Below are 21,410 nucleotides of genomic sequence, written 5' to 3' on the forward strand. Positions count from 1 at the left end.
GAGGCTGCTTGTCCTTCCGGAAGATGGCCTCGACCGACTCCTGACCAGAGGCGAACTTGGTGGCGATGTCCATCAGCTCGCTCACCCTGGTGGGAGTCTTGCGACCCAGCTTGCTCACTAGGTCGCGGCAAGTGGTGCCGGCTAGGAAAGCGCCGATGACATCCGAGTCGGTGATGTTGGGCAGCTCGGTGCGCTGCTTCGAAAATCGCTGGATGTAGTCCCGGAGGGATTCTCCTGGCTGCTGGCGGCAGCTTCGGAGATCCCAGGAGTTCCCAGGGCGCATGTATGTGCCCTGGAAGTTGCCGGTGAAAGCTTTGACCAGGTCGTCCCAGTTGGAGATCTGCACAGGAGGCAGGTGCTCCAGCCAGGCTCGAGCGGCGTCGGAGAGGAACAGAGGAAGGTTGCGGATGATGAGGTTGATCGTCCGTCCCACCCAGCTGGCAGGCCAGCCGGTAGTCCGCGAGCCACAGTTCCGGCTTCGACTCCCCCGAGTACTTGGTGATGGTAGTCGGGGTTCGGAACCGGGTCGGGAACGGTGCCCGTCGTATGGCCCGGCTGAAAGCTCGCGGACCAGGTGGTTCGGGCGAGGGGCTCTGATCCTCCCCACTGTCGTAGCGTCCCCCACGCCTGGGGTGGTAGCCTCGGCGCACCTTCTCGTCGAGGTGGGCTCGATGGTCGCGGCGGTGGTGCTCGTTGCCGAGGCGACCCGGGGCCGCAGGCGCTGAGTTCCGTGTGCGTTCGGTGTGGACCGAGGCTTCCCGCATGAATCGGGAAGTCATGGCGCGATGCTCCGGGGGGTACCCCTGCCTTCGGGAGGCAGAGCTCTCGGCCCGTTAGACCGCGACATCTTCCAGGAGATTCTTGAGCTCTCCCTGGATACGCCGCCCCTCGGTGGTGGATGGTTCCGGCATCGCTCGGAGTAGTATCGCTGCTGCAGCCAGGTTCTAGCCGACCCCACTGGAGGTTGGGGGCAGCCTTGCCCTGGCATCGTCGGCGATGCGGTGTAGGTCGTCCTGGGCCAGATGACGCGCTTCTCCGGCCGGTGCTCGGCCTGCCCACTCCTGCCCGATATTTTGCCGAAGCTGCACAAGTTGTCCTGCTTCCTCGTCGAGCCTGGCCTGTACCTCGCGGATTTGCTCGAGCTGTGCGTCCTGACCCCCCGCAGGGACTGGGACCACAGCTAGCTCCCGAAGGATGTAAACGCGAGGCGCAGGCCTAGGGGGATCACCGTCCTCCGGCATACCAAGATGGTTGCCTTCGTCGAGACCCCCTAGATCGACGTGGAAGCATTCGCGACTTGGGCTACAGTCCTCGTCGCCGAGGCTGTGGCTGCTATCAGAGCAATCGGAGAGGCAGTAGTCACATGCGGTCATGAAGTCCCGCATGGCACTGGGGTTATCGAGCTCGGAGAAATCCCAACCAGTGTCGGGCCCGTCATCTTCCTCGGAACCCGGGGGCCCGCAGGTCGAGATGGCCGTCAGTCGGTCCCAGGTTGACCGCATATGATACCTCGGAGGGTTTGGACATGCCTTTATGAAAGCGTCCACCGAAGCGGGGTCGCTTGGTGGGTCGCAGCTGAATCTAAAAGGCATGGAACGGGAAACAGACGATACCTCTTGGTCGACGGGCGGTGACGAAGTCGCGTCGGGGACGGACTACACCGTTGTCTCAGGTACGAGGCTAACGCCCAGCAAGTCCTTCGCGAGCGTGCTGGCGTCGTCCGTCTGCTTGGGGTTGGCGTGTTGCGGGGAAACAACGCTCGTCTTCGTCTCAGACGCGAGGTCAACGCCCGACGTGTCCCCCGTTGGGGCGCCGGCGCCGTCGACTCGCTCGACAGCCGACGAGGTGCCGCCTCCTGCTTGGCCATGCCTGCCTCGCCTCCTCCTCCGTCGACGGGGAAGGTGACGGGACAGACCCGGATGTTGCTCTTCCGTCACGTGGGGAATACGTCGTCGATTCCGCCGCCGGCGGGCGGGCTGACGGCCGCCATTGTCGTTGTCGCGCGGCGGAGGAAGGAGTATCATGTCGTAGCTGCCATCGAGGGACATGAACTCAAGACTCCCGAAACGAAGCATCGTCCCGGGTTGGAGAGGTTGCTAGAGACTACCCATATGGAGCTTGACGGAAAGTTGTTCGTCAACACGCAGCAGGCCCCTACCTAGCGCGCCAACTGTCGGCGTTTCGACCCCGGGGGGTCCCTGGACCGACGAGTAAATTGTCGTTGTGTGTCCTAGCCCAGATGGGTCGGCACGAGACGGGACACAAAGGGGGGAAACAGTAAGGGGAAACCGTGACCTTCGTGTTGTCCTGCGCCCAGGGCGGATGCGCTTGCAGTAGGGGGTTACAAGCGTTCGCGTGGGAGAGAGAGAGAGAGCGAGAGCCTTGTGCGTCGGCCCGTTCTCCCGCACGGCCAACCTTCTCGTACGAGAGCCCTGGACCTTCCTTTTATAGGCGTAAGGAGAGGGCCCATGTGTACAATGGGGGGTGTAGCAATGTGCTAACGTGTCTAGCAGAGAGGAGCCAGAGCCCTAAGTACATGCCGTCGTGGTTGTCGGAGAGGTTTTGGCGCCCTGTTCATGTGATGTCGTGGCCGTCGGAGGAGCGCTTAAGCCCTGTGGAAGTACAGCTGTCGGGGCTGTCGGATCCTTGCTGACGTCTCCTTGCTTCCGTAAGGGGCTGAGATCCGTCGTCGTCATGGAGCACACGGGGTGTCATCATTACTTGTTTACCGGGGCGAACCAGATGGGTCGCCGGTCTTGTTCCCCGTAGCCTGAGCTAGCTAGGAGTAGGGTAATGATGCCCCCCTGTGACGTGGTCGGTCCGAGCCCGGGGTCGGGCGAGGCGGAGGCTCCTCCGAGGTCGAGGCTGAGTCTGGGCCCGGGGGTCGGACGAGGCGGAGACCGTCTTCCGAGGTCGAGGTTGAGTCCGAGCCCTGGGGTCGGGCGAGGCGGAGTCCGTCGTCCGAGGTCGAGGCTGAGTCCGAGCCTTGGGGTCGGGCGAGGCGGAGTCCGTCGTCCGAGGTCGAGGCTGAGTCCGAGCCCTGGGGTTGGGCGAGGCGGAGTCCGGCGTCCGGCGTCAAGGTCGAGCCCGAGCCCTGGGGTCGGGCGAGGCGGAGCTTCCTATGGCGCCCGAGGCTGGACTTAGCTGCTGTCAGCCTCACTCTGTCGAGTGGCACATCAGTCGGAGCAGGGCAGGCGGCGCTGTTTTCCTGTCAGGTCGGTCAGTGGAGCGGCGAAGTGACTGCGGTCACTTCGGCCCTGTCGACTGAGGAGCGCGCGTCAGGATAAGGTGTCAGTCGATCCTTGCATTAAATGCTCCTGCGATACGGTCGGTTGGCGTGGCGATCTGGCCAAGGTTGCTTCTCCGTGAAGCCTGGGCCTCGGGCGAGCCGAAGGTGCGTCCGTTGCTTGAGGGGACCCTCGGGCGAGACGTGAATCCTCCTGGGTCGGCTGCCTTTGCCCGAGGCTGGGCTCGGGCGAGGCGGGATCATGTCCCTTGAGTGGACGAAGCCTTGACCTGAATCGCGCCCATCAGGCCTTTGCAGCTTTGTGCTGATGGGGGTTACCAGCTGAGATTAGGAGTCTTGGGGGTACCCCTAATTATGGTCCCCGACAACGTCGAAGCAGCGAAATCAGCAGGGTCGACGAGATCAGAAGATCACGAGCAGTCGCGTGCGGACGCTTCCCAAAAACCTTATTCACCCTCTCCCAGTGCAGGATCTCGAGGGCGAAGGGTTCCGGAGACCTGCTCTCCTGATCGCAGATGCACGTTTGCGGTCGGGATGAAGTGAACTGAAGGCGGCTCTGCTGTGAAGAGAGGCGAAAGCGGAAACTGGGATGAATTGGATGCTGGCTGCCATACGCCTTTTATAGGGCCGAGTCCGCGACCAGATAGCTACCTTCGATCTTATCCGCACGCGAAATCGGTTAGGATTCTAAACTTAACAGTCAAGTAACCAAAAAATTCAAACGACAAAAGGAAGCCACGCCCCTGCAAGGCGAGGGGCCGGATTTCGGCGAACCATTCACGCGCATGTTGTGCGCCCTTCGCCCAGGCGAGACGAGCGAGCGCGCGTGTGGCTCTCCACACTCTCTCCTCTCATCCATGACTTTGTGAGTGAGTGTGACTTCCATATTTAAACTAGCTCTACTCCACTAGAACTAGCAATATGGTGCTATTGGTTCCACCATTCCCTAGCCATACACTTATACGAGCTTTTGAGATTTTTCTGGAATTTATTTGAATTTCTCAATTGGGCCTAACCCATAAATCCTAACACATGGTGGTATGCACATACGACCTCGGAGATGACCGCTTTGAGGGCGCGATGGAAGGAAATGCCGAGCCGTTCGCCCTAGACATATACTAGTGTATGAAGCGCGCATATGCGCGCATGGCGATCCGTTTAGTGTTATCATATAATGTATGATGATTATATGATTAACAAAGAGTAAATTAGGATATAAGAGTAAAGACAATGCAGAGGTGACAATTATAGCAGGTACGGTAGTTGCATAGTCAACCGACTTGTTCGTAGATTTGTACAAATTTATATATTACATCATTAGTGGTTCAACGACCGGAGATCTGTTCAATATCTACAGCACTGCTAAAGTTTCAGCAGTTTGGTTATATATACACAAAAGCATTCGCGCTCCAAAAGTGATGATTCACTCCAAAAGTGATGATTCTCATCATAATACTTGTGCAAAAACAGGCCAGCGTTAGTAGTTAAACAGTCTCTAAGTTGTGTCTTTTTTTGTATGGATATGAGAAGAATACTTTGATTATATTGATTAGAAATTATGTATACAACAGGAGAGTAGATGGTGTAATACCTTCATGAGAACATTATCAGATCGTTGATGTAGAACCTAGCTGTGCACTCTTGATCCTATGTGTTTGTTAGTGTTAGTATGAATCAGGATTGATACCTGCAGAATTTAAATAGTGTTTATGATTTGAGTTTAAATTTTTTTTATAGATACATACTTCTTAGGAGGTGACGCGAGGCTGTCTTTATTGAGCTCAGCTGAAACCTGTTCATCAACCTGTAAATAAGTGAATAAGAATTGTCAAGTAACATTGCTGGTATATAATAAAAGTGAAGAAATCATTTTTGTGGCCTTTTTTGGCAATGTTTTTCAAACTATTATTTTATGGCATACTTTGCCTTTCTTATTTTATGGCATTGCCATACAACATTGCCAAAAAGACCATACAACATGTGTAGGTGATTAAGAAAAAATAACCTTCCTTATTTTCGGGGCTAAGAAGTGTACAAGAAGTGCTAAGTAACCTTTCAAATAAGAGGTGCCAGCATGAAACTGTCTTTCCTATTATATGGCATATTTTGCCATAACCTATCTCAGTCGTACATCACTAAACTGACATGGAATAACATACATATATTTGATAGTTAAAAAAAGGGACCATTGCCAGGAAACTCATGGTTGCAAGCTCGTGGCTGCACGTTGAATTGTTTGAGTGGCAGGCAGCAACACATTGGGCCGTAGTACTGGGCCAGCTTTTTACAGCGTGCATGCATGCATGTTTGTGTGAGATAGACCATCCAGCCAGTCATACGGCCGGAATCGATTCATTGGACTACATGATTGTTTGGTGTCTGCACATTTAGCTTCTCATTGCCTCCATTCCTGTGCTACCAAAGCCTTAGATTCCTATGGCTCGACCATTGCCAGGACATGCTAGAGAGTGGCCTAGATGGAGCGGCACAGATGTGGGAGGCAGATGGCATCCAGCAGTGCTTCCAAAGGCTGTGGGTGCTGGATGTGCGCTACATATGCTGTGATCAGATCTTGTCTGGACGGATGCTAGAGTTCATGACTGAGCTGAGGGTGCTAAATGTGATCGGAGCCAAGGATTGGAACATACGCCAGTTACAGGGGCAGCTTCCTAATATTTGCAAACTTGGAGTAGCAAAGTCTACAATTCCATGTGGTACAACTCTCTGGAAAGATGACTTGTTGGCAGGATCGAAAAGCTTGCGGTTTCTTGACCTCTCTGGTAATAACGAAATAATTAGTGGAAAGAGTTGCATATCTGCCACAGAAAAAAGCTGCAGCCTGGAGACCATCGTCATTCATCAAGGATGTGCTGGACTAGAGAAGATCTCATTGGCTGGGTGTGCTAAGCTAGATAATGTACTCTTGACGGGATCATTCAATGAGCTCGTGAGCCTTGATATCTCAGGATGAGCTATGAAGAGGCTGGATCTCAGTGCAATGATAGTGCTGAAACTTGATGAGATCATTCTACTAGACTGCAACATGCTGCATGCAATCCTATGGCCTCTGAAAGGAAGAAAGAAAAGATATCCTAGCAAGCTGCGCATTCAAACAAAAAAGGGATGTAGTCGATAGCAGAACAGCCAACTAAAGTTGGATGTGCTTTCATTTGTAAGAAAAAATGGCATCCAAAACTTCAACAAAATATTTGTTTCATATGGTCTAGGAGCAGAATATCCCTATATAGCATACTGGATAATAGCCGTGCTGATAGCAGCAGTTAAACTTGGTAAACCAGCAAGTGTAAATACTATTATGTGGACTTTGAGCTTATGACGTGCAGTTGCTGGGTGCTGACTGTTTTGAGTTTTCCTGAACAGGTTCTGACCCAGATTGTTGCGGCGGTGAAGGTGAAGCAGCGGTGCTCCCTATGTACAGCTTAGCAATTCAGTGTGGAAGGGCTTTGTGCTTACTGATATAGCTTAGATCCATACTGAACTCTTCCAGTAGCTTTTATAGCTATCTAGTTTAGGAGTCCAGATTTGTGATTTTGGCAATTTAGGTGTTCAGTTTTTTTGTACATTGGTTGAGCTAGTTGTGTGTAGTTGATTTATTTGAGAGTTTGTAGGAACATGTGTAATTCAAATGTATGAAAATAACATACTTACATTTGTGTCCTGTAGCATCTCAGAATACGTAAGTCTGCGTCGTGGCTGCCAAAATACAGATGATGAGTTCATATAGGTATATATAAGTTGATACAGAATAATTGTAGTTAATATTAAGAAATATCTTACCACATTTTCTTGTTTGGTAGAAGTGGATAGTTTGGCAAACGATGTTGCTGGAGATTCTTGTGTGGTTATGACATCAAGTATGTTGTCCTGTGTTAACATCTGTTGTTGGGAAAGGTTTTCTGTGGCACATGGTATCGATGCTTGTCTTCCATGATTTGTTAGGACAGAAAGGATAGAAAAGACTCGATTTGTGACAGAGAATGCAGACATGTTGATGGTAACTGCAAATGTGAATTTGAGGGAGACAATGGCAGCTAGGTCTGGAGGAGGACCCCGAGAAACATCTGATGTGCTAAAAAGGGTTTGACAAGATTTTCCTACTATTCGTTTAGCTATAGTATCAAAGCAAAAGAATTCTGCTTCGGATGTTCCATCAGTGGCAATGAAGCTGAGTTTATATCTGCGAGCTATGAATTGTTAGTGTTGTATAGCAGTTATTAGATAACTATGTCTACACGCAAAATCATAACTGGTTTGGTGTTTGTGTATACGGTTACCTGAACTCAGTTTCTGTCCCATTGCACGATGTACATTGGTACCCAGTAGATGTCTAGGATGAAGACTTGTTGCACTTGATACAGGATGGGAACCACCATCTACCATCTTGTACGAGGCGTGATATAGTGACAGTGCATTTGAAACCTTGTTGCTGCATTTTGGAAAAGAAGTCTGTTGTCAATAAATATATTGCACTTTATATACTGATGAAATCTAATAATAGAGAAACATGTGGTTATTACAGGGAACATATCCGGATCTAGCTGAAGTAGTTCTTCAATGGTCTTGTCTTCGATGTTGAGTGTTTGAGAAGCCTGGAATTCTTGCTCAGTCGCTTCAGGGCGTATCATTTGAAGCTTAGTGTTTACCAACCTTTAAACGATATAGTAAGAATGATGAGATATTATCAAAGAATTGTGTAATTAGGAAGGAAAGTAAACATTTATGTTTTTATTAACGAAATGTGTAGAAATTTGTTGTTGTAATGATATTGAATGGATTAGAGAAGCATTGTTATTTTTCTTGGAATAATGTAGCAGCAAAGTGTGTACTGTCTATAAAAGATCAAAGAAAATTAAGATAATTCTGAAATGTACATCGGTTTTAAAATATGTACTGAGAAGAGACAGAGTTCGAAGAATTCTCTAGAAAATTGTGGTAATAAATAATGGAGTTTTGTAACAAAAAGAATGGCTTTGGTAAAATTTCCTATAAGAGGTTTGTGAAACTAAATGTGAAGATAAATAATCACTTAATGAGTATCCATTTAGTTGTTTAAATTATAAGTATATATTGAATAATTTAATTTGAAGTATGTGTTTTTAGCAACAAAAATATCTGAACAACTTCAGACTAAAGAGTTGGTATAGTTCAGTTTTGAAGTCACTGATAAATAACTGCATGTATTGTATGCTATTTAAAAGGTATTCAATGAGCATACAACCAGTTGTCTATTAAAAATATAAAAAATGTCAAAGCTTACAAGGTGTAGGCGTACCAATAATTTTTATTACGAGGAGCAATGGTGTGGAGATTATTTATGAATAAAATATAACTACAAAGATAGGTAATGTTTGACTTTTTTCCCTTACTTGCTGTAATACACCTGGGCTTCAGGAATGTCTGGGTTGAAATACCATGTACATGCTGCCGTGGCACTTAGATATGCTTCTCCTACATTGTGAGTAACACACTTGTATTGTATCTATAAATGTAGATAGTGTAACTGTAATTTTAAAGTGTTTAGTACACTACCTTTGAATCGTTTAGCAAGGCATCCAACAAATAGTACGACAACAGGTTTGTTATCATTCTCGTCGCAGTTGTTGTCGACAGAGAAGCTAGATGCTTGGTGTCCCCAAAGCGTCACTTTTGTAGAGGTATTGCTGGTGCAATAAAATTAAAAAGCGTTTGTGCAACCAAAAAAAAGGAAAGCATGTTGATGAAAATGTTACTATGAGAGAATTATTTTTTTGCATGATTTGATAATAATGCAAGAATACAGTGAAGCTATTCTTACTTTATGTCCTTGAGAAATATGTCTCTGATGATATTTGAGTTGTTGTAACCAACATGGTGTAAAGATCCAATTTCTGTCAAGATTCCTAGAACATCTGTTCAGTTGCCAAAGAAGCAATATATGAATTTAACAGAGTAAACAACTTTGCATAGGGAACAATGACATAAAAATTTATGAATCGTGTCTTACCAATCAAGTACGTTTTGTTGTCAACATTGTTGCCTATATTTTCGAAAGATGTGAGTTTGTAGGCGTATCTTGGAAAGGTGGGTGGTGGATCTTGGACTAACTTTGCTTGAGTGTAAAGAGTGAATTGTATCATCATACTGTTGTCAACAGGTTTGTAATAGTTTCTGGATGGAGCAACACGAAAGCGTTTGAGCTCATAGACTTTGTCAATTTGGATTAGTGAGCCTTTGTCAGCTACTAGGGCGGCTTGAATCTCAGCGTGGATGGCTGTTCCCTGGTATTAAAATAGGTTAGGATGAGTCTGTAAGATGTTCCAGTATAGTGAGTAAGTAATACAGCTACACTAACAAAAAAGCTATAATGCATGAAGTCTATAGTGTGATAAATGCGAATTGAATATATTTATTTATAAATTTGTAGTTTGTGTAATCAACTTTGTACTTGGAAATGGTATGAAGTCAATGTTTATAATTACACTGTATGACTGATAGTTAAATTTTTTTTGTAAGCATTGTTATATGAATTTTAGTTCATAAATGAGCATGGTGTGATACACATACCATCTTAGAACTATGGATGTTATCTGCGTGCCTGTGTTATTGTTACATGTGGAAAATATTTTCTATGGTGACAAGAATGTTGTTAAACATGTAAAGAATTGTATTGTATAGAATAAGTTTTGGTGCAGTGTACGTTGTTTAATGTAATACCTGTTCATCAGCTAAGATGAGGTTGACATGGCGCAAAGGCCCATCATTTGTTGCGCCTCGGAATTCCCACTTTCTAATGATACGCACTCTTATTGCAGCATTTGTACTTTTAGGATCCAATTCTGCAATAGGCGTGAACAACATTGTTGAAAGTTATTATACCTGCACATAGAGAAACATAATATTTTAATAAGCTGTTGGTAAGGTGCCCAAAAAAAACGAATATAAAGTTTCATTGTACAAAGCGAACAAGGAGATTAGTAATAATATATATTATATATGTCTTACCTATCATATATGAGGTAGTCTGTATGCTCTATATATATATTATGTTTGATGTTCTTGTATATAAGCATGAGAGCAATGTTATGTTTATATACACATGCATGATAATAGAAATACATAATGCTATTCATGAGGATCTTGTTCGGCAATACGCTCAAAAACCTCTTTGTATACTATGTTTCGGGTTATAGAACTGCAATTGCCTGATTCATCTTCAATGAGAATAGAAAGACCTTTTTTTGATGTAACTCTTGATATGGCAACGTAGAGCTGACCATGTGTAAAAATTGGTTTTTTGAGATATATGCCAACCTTTGAAAGCGTTTGTCCTTGGCTCTTGTTGATTGTCATTGCATAACACACTTTTATCGGGTATTGGCGTCTTTGAAGGACAAATGGCCACTTCGTATTTTTCAATGTCAATGATACACGAGGAATGAGCACAATTTTTGACTTGTGAGTACCTGTCATTATTTGGCCTTCAATAACCTTGTCACCTAAAGAAGTTATAAGCAATCTTGTTCCATTACAAAGGCCTTCAGATTGGTTCAGATTTCGAAGTAGCATTACTGGTGTACCCTTTTTCAAGACTATTCGATGCTGTGGAAAATTATTTCCATTCAATGTATTCAAAAATTCGACGGGGTACAAAAGATCATAAGAGTCATGTGTATTAGGTGCTTTGATTACTTTGTCACAGCTTAAGTACTCCTTTGTTTGCTCAGGGATAAGGGAAACAATATAATCATTTATGGAATCAACAACATCATTTGTGGGTGTTAATATGGCACGAGCTTTTAGATATTGAAGGTCCATGTAATTAGTTTGCAGGTCTTCATAGACCTTTTCAACAATACATGCAGTTTTGTCACCTTGAGGCATTAGAAGAAATTCTTCGGGTATTTGTATCCATGTTGGCTCATCTTCGCCTTCTCGTGATGTAGCATGTATCTTTCCTTCTCCAATGTCGAGCATCCATTTGCTAAACTGAGACAATTCTTCTCGATCTTCTTGAGACAATGATGTTGACGAAAGCCTCATATTATGGGTAAGACGTAGGATATGGACATGAGACCAAAGAGAAGAGTTGATTATTGCTGAACTTACAATCTGTGAACGATTACCCCCTTCAATTACTGGCAAAATTTGTCGTAAATCTCCTCCAAGAACAACAACCTTTCCACCAAAGGGTAAATTGGTAGCCATAGGAGATGAAGATGATAAGATATCCCGTAAAGATCTGTCTAATGCTTCAAATGCAAATTTATGTGTCATCAAAGCTTCATCCCATATTATTAAAGATGTAGTTTGAATTAGTTCACACAACATTGTGCCACGTTTGATGTCACATACTGTTCCTTCACATGGTATTTTGAAACGAGAATGCGCTGTTCGGCCACCTGGTAGGAGTAAAGAAGCCACACCTGAAGAAGCGACAGATAACACTATGTGTTTGCGGCTGCGTAAGAATGTTATGATGGAGTTCCATAGATATGTTTTGCCTGTACCACCGTAACCAGAGACAAAGTAGAAGCCTGGTCTTTTTGTTAGAACAGTTTCTGTAATAGTTTTGAAAGCATGTAGCTGATCATTGTTTAGCCTTGAGATAAGCATTTCTGATTCGGATTGCATAGCATTAATATCATATGTAAGTTCATCATCAATAAGGCGAATTGTAGGCACTTGAAAAGACGAATTTGTTCTACATGGTAAGTTGAAATCCTGAATTCGACTTCCTCTTTTGCTAAATAAAGTTTCAAGTTCCTCTATGAGCTGATTTTTAAGTGTTTCATCAGGCATCTGGTACTCTGGGTGATTAAGCGTTTGTCTAGTGTTATATTGAATATCATCAGCTAATAATCTCCAAACTTTCTCAAAGAAAGACAATTCATCACCCACTTCACAGAAAAGAAGCATCGTGACAAAGAGTTGGTGAAGCTGATTTGATGTGGCCCAAGACGCAGCCTCATCGAAGGCGTTGTACCATTCTTGGTCATCTTCTAGGAGTCCATGTGCTCTACAAGCTTCTTTGAATGTTGGATGTAAAATATGATCGTATGTTCGTAATGATTCATAGCTCTGAGCTCCTTTTACAACCATTAGAAGCATTCTGACATAATATCTTTCTCCTGCAGATGGATGCACAAAATGTATGCGGCCTATTTTACCATGGCGTTGCCTGTGCTCCCATAATCTTTTCTTTTCATCCCATCTCCACTCGGATGGGAAGTCAGGGTAAGTTAGGGATCTAGCGTTCTCATGTCTTTGATTAGCAACAAACCACTCAGTTAGCATGGTTCGACGTAAGAATTCTTGTGATAGGATTTGCGACATGTTGGCATTAGCATGGTATGTAATGTAATTTTCATTAGGTAAGTGAACCGGCAATCTCTCCACGGGAGGAAAATGCCGATGGATTTCAAAACCAAAAATCCTCCAACATGAATCATATGGACATATAAATCTAGCATCTAAATATTCCTTGACCTCATTCCTTGTATTTGTCTCCTCATCAATAGGAGTGTCCTGACCATCTATAATCTGTTTCAAATACAACTTGCTGCGATCTGGACCCTTTGTAACATATTTGAAAAGGTACTTAATGAATATGCTTTTGTTACACCATTCTACATTGATGTGGGCCTGATATTTTTTGAGTAATGTCATGTTGTAGGGAACAACCCATCTATTGTCTAGCTTAATGTTAGATTTCATGACGAATCTATCATTATTTGATCGTTTGTAAACTGCAAATCCATTCATATCAACTACAGTTTCAATGTTAAAGAGCTTAGGATAGTGCTTGGAGCATTGATTTCTTTTCATGCAAGGCGAATTTTGATTGTAATATCCACATGGTCCATGGACCATATGTTCTGCAAGCAAGGCATATCCTAATGGATCAGTAGCCGGATCTGGTATCTCAGCAGTTATGTAAGAGTCTATAAGGTTAGCACTTGGCTGTGAGGTATCAGTTGACACCCAGAAAATGATATGTGCATGAGGTAATCCACGTTTCTGGAATTCTACTGTATATAGGACTGCATCGTGTAAAAAAAGAGATGAAAGTATTAGGAAAGCGCATGAGGTATTCTATGTTTCTGGAATTGTACTGTATATAGGACTGCATCACGTAAAAAAAGAGATAAAATGGTTAGAAAAACCTATAGTAGTTAAGTTTTGACATTTGTTGTAGTAATGGTATTAACAGACTCATCACTATTATGTATGGATTCGTGTTACTGATAGGTCTAATAAGAAAAGAACAAACTAAACAAAGAAGCCTGTATAGTGCAACTCATCATGTTGACAGCCATGAAAAATATTATTCATGCAAATGGCAAATGGAGCAAAGAGACAAGGAGCACAAAACTTTCGATAAATAAGTTTGATTATGTATAATATTGCAAGGGTATTAGTAGGCATGGCAATATTGTTTATAGGATTGCATTGTACGGAAGGTTGTATACGGGGAAAGCACGAAAATAGTAGGAAAACTCTTGGCAAGTAATTTTGCGTTTGTAATAGGTCAATGTTATTAATGGTCTTGTCAACATTTCTGTGCATTTGTATTAAATGTTTGGACAATCAAGGTTTCAATATGTACTATGTAAATGTTTTGAATCATAGGGTTGTATTCTAAAAAAGGACTGGACAAGGTGATATAGGTTTAGTGGATCATGGATAAATAAGTAGATCTAACCTTTGTACTAAGCTAAGAAGGTTATATTAGACGAAGTGATCTAAACTTAGTGTATAAACGATGAATAAGTAAATTTAGCCTTTATACTCAAATTGTGGGTTGGCAGCATAGATGGTAAAGTAGCAATATTGGAATACAGATTTGTAATGTATTTTTTTACTGTAGATAAAGTAGAAAAACGAATTAGTACAAGAAAGTTTGTTTACGAATAATTCTAAATAAACAATTAAAGCGAAGTTTATGTTTGTATAAAATTGGAAACAAAATATTCGCACCTGCTTTGCATGGTCCAAATATGTTTCCAGATTTTATATCATGTAGCAGTTCTTGTAATTTCATATGGAATATTCTTATCGCAATATCAGGTGCGTCAGAATTTTTTTGTCCACAGTGGTAAAGACTCTCAATAATTTCAGGCCACTTTGCATTACATGTGAAAGTTACGAAGAAGTCAGGTGGGCCATGAACTCTGCAGATAGCTATGCTGTCGTGATAGTTTTGTATCATGTATCGTCTTCCACCGATATGCGATGCTGGAAGCACAATTGTTTTCCCCATCTCTTCCCCGTTTATGCAACCTCTACTAACAGCATCTGATATACCTTGTAAATTTTCTATTCTTAATTTGTCCTGATTATTCAGAATGTAAGTAAGCCTATTTTCATCAATGCAGGCACGAGCATCGACCTTAGCTTGATTTGATAATATCCCATAAGAGAGAAATGGATTGGGTTGCCCAGGCTTATAATGAAATTGATAGCAATAGTAGTCTTGCATTGTCATATGGATTCTTGAATTTGGCTGTTTATTTTGTATCCCGCTATACATGACACCAACTTGGAAACCTCGCTCTCCATAAGGAAATAGGAGTGGATATTGAAGGGCCATATAAGCCGGATGTAACGATGAAATACGTTTCAATTCAGAATTTCTGGTTTCTATGATAATGTCCCGTTTAAAGGTTTCGAGGGAGAAATCACCGATAACAAGCATGGCTAAATCATCAGTTGTTGGCATGTCATATTGCACGGGATCTCCTTCTTTGGCTCCAATTATTCTGATGATAAATTCCTCATTTGCGTGTTCAGTAAGCCTTTTCTTAGCAATTCTGAATTTTTTAGCAAAAGGATTATGGGTGTCCAACATTTGTAATAGTTCATTAACAATCTGTGGCTGTATAGGAGAATCAGGAGCATCGTCACTTGATAAAGACCGTATTCGATTGTTTACCTCATGTGATGTATCATATACATAAAGTTGAAGGAATTTGGGGGGCTGGTCGGTCATTGGTAGTAGTGAGCCTATTCGATGATGGATCTGACCACATACCTTGAAGACTGGTGGGCCGCGACCATCATTCAATGATCTATCAATATGAGCGCCCATAGATGTAAATGCAAACAAGCAATTGTACTGCCTTATATTTTGCATGAAGGTCTTTGAAACCACATCGCCATCAAACCTTGCTAATGATAATAATGGTTCAGGCCTGGGTCTATAAGCAGGTATGCGGACTTTACCACCTTTACAACAACTATTGTAGATGACGGATCGTGTTCCCACAGATGACCTTATTCTCTCGCCGTGCCAAAAAAGTGCGGAGCAATGAATACATTGGTATGATGGTCTTCCATAATACGATCGATCATGGTATCAAAGCTGCAAATTTCGTCACCATGTATAGAAATAATGAAGGAAATTAAGAAAAGGCCAGTAAGAATTTATTAACAAAACATTTTTCGTTCTAACCTTACGATTCTTAAATAGTATTATTATTTGTTGTGTAGTTATCTTCTTAGCAACATTAACTAATTAATGGATTGACTAATTATCATAATTTACCTTTGATCGTTTTTACAAAATCTGGATCGAAGTGTCCGCATTGCAATGTGGGAGTATGCTGAGAGGGCATGCTGGATCCTAGTACAGTTGTATTAATTCCTCAATATTAGATATTGTTTAAAAATATTGGGAAAAAGGTGTGTTCATTGTCTTACCTGCTAATGCTAGTTTTCGCTGATCTAGCACTCGCTTACGTATACGCCTTGCTTCTGCATGAGATAAAGTTGATGGGGCGTAGCATGCATTGTTATAATCTGTCACGACAAACTTGTCATGAGCATATCAAAAGCTAGACTTTTGTTGTTTATTAAGGATTGTACTAAAGGACTTACTCCGCTTTCTGTGGCTGTTTGGATTTACGGGGTCCATGTCAAAGTAGTTCCCATAAATTCGCACCTATTTTTCCTAATTATATATGCCAATCAATATCACTACACCTTGTAGATGAAGAATAGGATAGTATTATATAGATCTCCTAGATCATACATGTATATATATATATAGTTGGTATGATCTCTCTCTCTCTCTTTCTATATACCATGTGGTTATATATATATATATTATATGTACATGTTTGTACAGATCAATTATATAGTGATCATCAGATATGTATAACCACATGGTTGTGTTAACAGTTTACAAAGCACGGGGAAAATGCAAACTGTGTAGATTGTTAACTGTACCTTTTTTGGAATGAACTATTCATGGTACTTTTGGTGTACACATATAATTAGCCAATTCGGTAGAGGAGGAAGTAGAGAGAAATCATATACATAGCAGATGCATTGGTTGCTACCCAAGGATAAATAGGTTGATGTCTTCATCACTAATTAGGAAACAGTGTATGAACAAAACTATTAAATTTGTTGTTAGAAAGGGATCACAGTACATAGCAAAATCAGTACATGAACCAAGTGGGTTGGGATGAAATGCTACAAAATGGAATAATTCACGCAGCAGTGCAATAGAACCCAAGGCACTTCGAAACAGAAGGTATGAAAAGACTTACCTCACGAATTTTGTCTTCAGCAGAGGACGAATATGACCTACATGATGAAAATTCAGAACTTAGAAGCTGGGCAAAAACCTTTATATCCTACGACACATAAACCTTTATATTCTACAACACATAATTAGAAGGCATCGCCATTTGGCACCTGAAGGCAGAAAGTGTTATTTTTTTTCCGGGGTCTCCCAACTTCATTGAGGTAAATAAGTGAAACCGAAAAAGCACACGTTGTTAGAACCAGTTTATTTATAACCATTAAAAAAACCTCACTGAGGTGAAGAAGAGAAACCGAATTACAAACCAAATAATATGTAAATCGACGACGGGAAAAAAACACGTTGTCGGAACCAGTTTATTTGTGACCACAAACAATTCACACATGTTTAATGTCCAGACAGAACACATTCTAAATCTAGTAACAATCTATTTGTTTTGTTCGCATAATACGCCCATAGGATTGTCTCTATCAGTTACAAAAATTTGTACGGTCATCCAATGAAGTTATTGTCTCTTGTTCCAAACTTAACTAAAATACCAAACTGTGGCGAGAAAATTTTCTCAATAATATTCCACGCTTACAAATGGCATGCGTGTTACTACATTGTAATCCATCAGATGCCTACCACTAGGTTGGTGACATTACGTAATAGCATCGGGCTGCAGTGCTAAGATTTTCCATGATACATACATGGAACTATGGCATACTCCAAAGGACTTCCAGATTCTGGAGAAACGGAAAACTGGATTTTAGTGGCGCCTTCACTCTTCAGCACCTGAAGGCATGAACTCAAGACAGTAACATCGAACAGCACTATGGCACTGTTACTACTACTACAACATCGGGCACATTACCACTTTGCAAGCACCACGATTCACACCTACACATATTCAGACACAAAATTGGGCAGCGATGGGCATGGACATTTCATTGAATAGAAAAAGCACACCTATTTGGGGGGTAAAAAAAATCAATTAGAACAACGATGGAGACGCCATCGAGCGGGGGCAGCTCGAGCGGGTTGGCCAGGTGGCTGGCGGTGATGCGCTGGAAGAGGAACTCCCCCACGATGGCCATCCAACCGCGGCACTACTCCAGCCACCCTAGCACGTCCCTCTTCCCGCCCCGCGGCTCCGCCATCGCCGCCGCCGGATGAAGTGCCAGCCTTGCAGTTGCCTGCAGGGGCGGAGTCGAGTCTTTGAGAGGAGGCGACGCCCTCGTGCGCGCGGCAGAGGCGAGGCGTGGCGTGTGTGGTAGGCTGCGGACAGAAGGACTGGAGGGAGGAATGGCGAGCAGCAAGGTCACCGATTTGGGGGGTAAAAAAATCAAACAACGAACCGGCAGATCTGCTGGTTGTTGCTGCTCAGTGCAGCGGCCCACGCAATGAGGAGGTGGAGGGAGGAATGTCGAGCAGCAAGGTCACCGATTTGAGGGGTAAAAAAAATCAAACAACGAACCGGCAGATCTGCTGGTTGTTGCTGCTCAGTGCAGCGGCCCACGCAATGAGGAGGTGGAGGGAGGAATGGCGAGCAGCAAGCTGAGCAAGGTCACCGATTTGGGGGGTAAAAAAATCAAACAACGAACCGGCAGATCTGCCGCAACTATACAATTCGGGGGAAAAAAAGAAAGGAAAGCAAACCTGCTGGAGTGCTGGAGACGGAAGACGCGGCGGAGGCTCGAGACGGAAGACGCGGCGGAGGCTGGAAACGGAAGACGCGGCGGAGGGAGCAAGGATGAGGGACAAGATGGAAGTTTGACTGTGTGAGGACTGAGGAGAGGAAATTTCCAGAAGCAGCGAAGGTAACGAGGGAGTGGTCTTCAGAGATATGTGAGCCGTTGATCCACAATCGAGTAGCTAAAAAAATTTCCGCTGACGTGGATAGCGTGAAGAACGCCGCTTTGAACCGGTATTGTATTTCCAGAAGCAGCGAAGGTAACGAGGGAGTGGTCTTCAGAGATATGTGAGCCGTTGATCCACAATCGAGTAGCTAAAAAAATTTCCGCTGACGTGGATAGCGTGAAGAACGCCGCTTTGAACCGGTATTGTATATGTACATGTTTGTACAGATCAATTATATAGTGATCATCAGATATGTATAACCACATGGTTGTGTTAACAGTTTACAAAGCACAGGGAAAATGCAAACTGTGTAGATTGTTAACTGTACCTTTTTTGGAATGAACTATTCATGGTACTTTTGGTGTACACATATAATTAGCCAATTCGGTAGAGGAGGAAGTAGAGAGAAATCATATACATAGCAGATGCATTGGTTGCTACCCAAGGATAAATAGGTTGATGTCTTCATCACTAATTAGGAAACAGTGTATGAACAAAACTATTAAATTTGTTGTTAGAAAGGGATCACAGTACATAGCAAAATCAGTACATGAACCAAGCGGGTTGGGATGAAATGCTACAAAATGGAATAATTCACGCAGCAGTGCAATAGAACCCAAGGCACTTCGAAACAGAAGGTATGAAAAGACTTACCTCACGAATTTTGTCTTCAGCAGAGGACGAATATGACCTACATGATGAAAATTCAGAACTTAGAAGCTGGGCAAAAACCTTTATATCCTACGACACATAATGAACACCTTTATATTCTACAACACATAATTAGAAGGCATCGCCATTTGGCACCTGAAGGCAGAAAGTGTTATTTTTTTTCTGGGGTCTCCCAACTTCATTGAGGTAAATAAGTGAAACCGAAAAAGCACACGTTGTTAGAACCAGTTTATTTATAACCATTAAAAAAACCTCACTGAGGTGAAGAAGAAAAACCGAATTACAAACCAAATAATATGTAAATCGACGACGGGAAAAAAACACGTTGTCGGAACCAGTTTATTTGTGACCACAAACAATTCACACATGTTTAATGTCCAGACAGAACACATTCTAAATCTAGTAACAATCTATTTGTTTTGTTCGCATAATACGCCCATAGGATTGTCTCTATCAGTTACAAAAATTTGTACGGTCATCCAATGAAGTTATTGTCTCTTGTTCCAAACTTAACTAAAATACCAAACTGTGGCGAGAAAATTTTCTCAATAATATTCCACGCTTACAAATGGCATGCGTGTTACTACATTGTAATCCATCAGATGCCTACCACTAGGTTGGTGACATTACGTAATAGCATCGGGCTGCAGTGCTAAGATTTTCCATGATACATACATGGAACTATGGCATACTCCAAAGGACTTCCAGATTCTGGAGAAACGGAAAACTGGATTTTAGTGGCGCCTTCACTCTTCAGCACCTGAAGGCATGAACTCAAGACAGTAACATCGAACAGCACTATGGCACTGTTACTACTACTACAACATCGGGCACATTACCACTTTGCAAGCACCACGATTCACACCTACACATATTCAGACACAAAATTGGGCAGCGATGGGCATGGACATTTCATTGAATAGAAAAAGCACACCTATTTGGGGGGTAAAAAAATCAATTAGAACAACGATGGAGACGCCATCGAGCGGGGGCAGCTCGAGCGGGTTGGCCAGGTGGCTGGCGGTGATGCGCTGGAAGAGGAACTCCCCCACGATGGCCATCCAACCGCGGCACTACTCCAGCCACCCTAGCACGTCCCTCTTCCCGCCCCGCGGCTCCGCCATCGCCGCCGCCGGATGAAGTGCCAGCCTTGCAGTTGCCTGCAGGGGCGGAGTCGAGTCTTTGAGAGGAGGCGACGCCCTCGTGCGCGCGGCAGAGGCGAGGCGTGGCGTGTGTGGTAGGCTGCGGACAGAAGGACTGGAGGGAGGAATGGCGAGCAGCAAGGTCACCGATTTGGGGGGTAAAAAAATCAAACAACGAACCGGCAGATCTGCTGGTTGTTGCTGCTCAGTGCAGCGGCCCACGCAATGAGGAGGTGGAGGGAGGAATGTCGAGCAGCAAGGTCACCGATTTGAGGGGTAAAAAAATCAAACAACGAACCGGCAGATCTGCTGGTTGTTGCTGCTCAGTGCAGCGGCCCACGCAATGAGGAGGTGGAGGGAGGAATGGCGAGCAGCAAGCTGAGCAAGGTCACCGATTTGGGGGGTAAAAAAATCAAACAACGAACCGGCAGATCTGCCGCAACTATACAATTGGGGGGAAAAAAAGAAAGGAAAGCAAACCTGCTGGAGTGCTGGAGACGGAAGACGCGGCGGAGGCTCGAGACGGAAGACGCGGCGGAGGCTGGAAACGGAAGACGCGGCGGAGGGAGCAAGGATGAGGGACAAGATGGAAGTTTGACTGTGTGAGGACTGAGGAGAGGAAATTTCCAAAAGCAGCGAAGGTAACGAGGGAGTGGTCTTCAGAGATATGTGAGCCGTTGATCCACAATCGAGTAGCTAAAAAAATTTCCGCTGACGTGGATAGCGTGAAGAACGCCGCTTTGAACCGGTATTGTATTTCCAGAAGCAGCGAAGGTAACGAGGGAGTGGTCTTCAGAGATATGTGAGCCGTTGATCCACAATCGAGTAGCTAAAAAAATTTCCGCTGACGTGGATAGCGTGAAGAACGCCGCTTTGAACCGGTATTGTATATGTACATGTTTGTACAGATCAATTATATAGTGATCATCAGATATGTATTACCACATGGTTGTGTTAA

General features: G+C 43.9%; 2 protein-coding genes across 5 annotated transcripts; both read right to left on the reverse strand.

Moving 5' to 3' along the window:
- Positions 1–4,372: 4,372 nt before the first annotated feature.
- On the reverse strand, positions 4,373–21,328 carry LOC118472016 (uncharacterized). Of its 4 annotated transcripts, XM_035959049.1 has the most exons (14): positions 20,933–21,328; positions 19,293–19,329; positions 16,801–16,837; positions 9,962–10,123; positions 9,252–9,525; positions 9,063–9,156; positions 8,798–8,928; positions 8,635–8,716; positions 7,786–7,915; positions 7,543–7,694; positions 7,046–7,445; positions 6,917–6,961; positions 4,993–5,051; positions 4,373–4,894 (listed from the first exon to the last, which is right to left on the reverse strand). In XM_035959049.1, the coding sequence occupies exons 4-10, from the start codon at positions 10,103–10,105 to the stop codon at positions 7,596–7,598; spliced, it is 954 nt and encodes a 317-aa protein (XP_035814942.1). In that variant the 5' UTR covers positions 10,106–10,123; positions 16,801–16,837; positions 19,293–19,329; positions 20,933–21,328; the 3' UTR covers positions 4,373–4,894; positions 4,993–5,051; positions 6,917–6,961; positions 7,046–7,445; positions 7,543–7,595. The 4 variants fall into 4 exon arrangements, with proteins under 4 accessions (XP_035814942.1, XP_035814943.1, XP_035814941.1 ...); XM_035959050.1 differs by lacking the exons at positions 19,293–19,329; positions 20,933–21,328 and adding an exon at positions 18,438–18,858; XM_035959048.1 differs by lacking the exons at positions 4,373–4,894; positions 4,993–5,051; positions 6,917–6,961; ... (6 more) ...; positions 9,252–9,525; positions 9,962–10,123 and adding exons at positions 14,123–15,608; positions 15,792–15,869; positions 15,947–16,045; positions 16,124–16,196.
- On the reverse strand, positions 10,370–11,062 carry LOC109939436 (ATP-dependent DNA helicase PIF1-like). Its single transcript, XM_023300064.1, has one exon. The coding sequence runs from the start codon at positions 11,060–11,062 to the stop codon at positions 10,370–10,372; it is 693 nt and encodes a 230-aa protein (XP_023155832.1).
- Positions 21,329–21,410: the final 82 nt, after the last annotated feature.

The sequence above is a fragment of the Zea mays genome, chromosome 5, assembly GCF_902167145.1.
Source record: "Zea mays cultivar B73 chromosome 5, Zm-B73-REFERENCE-NAM-5.0, whole genome shotgun sequence".
NCBI classification, from domain to species: domain Eukaryota; kingdom Viridiplantae; phylum Streptophyta; class Magnoliopsida; order Poales; family Poaceae; genus Zea; species Zea mays.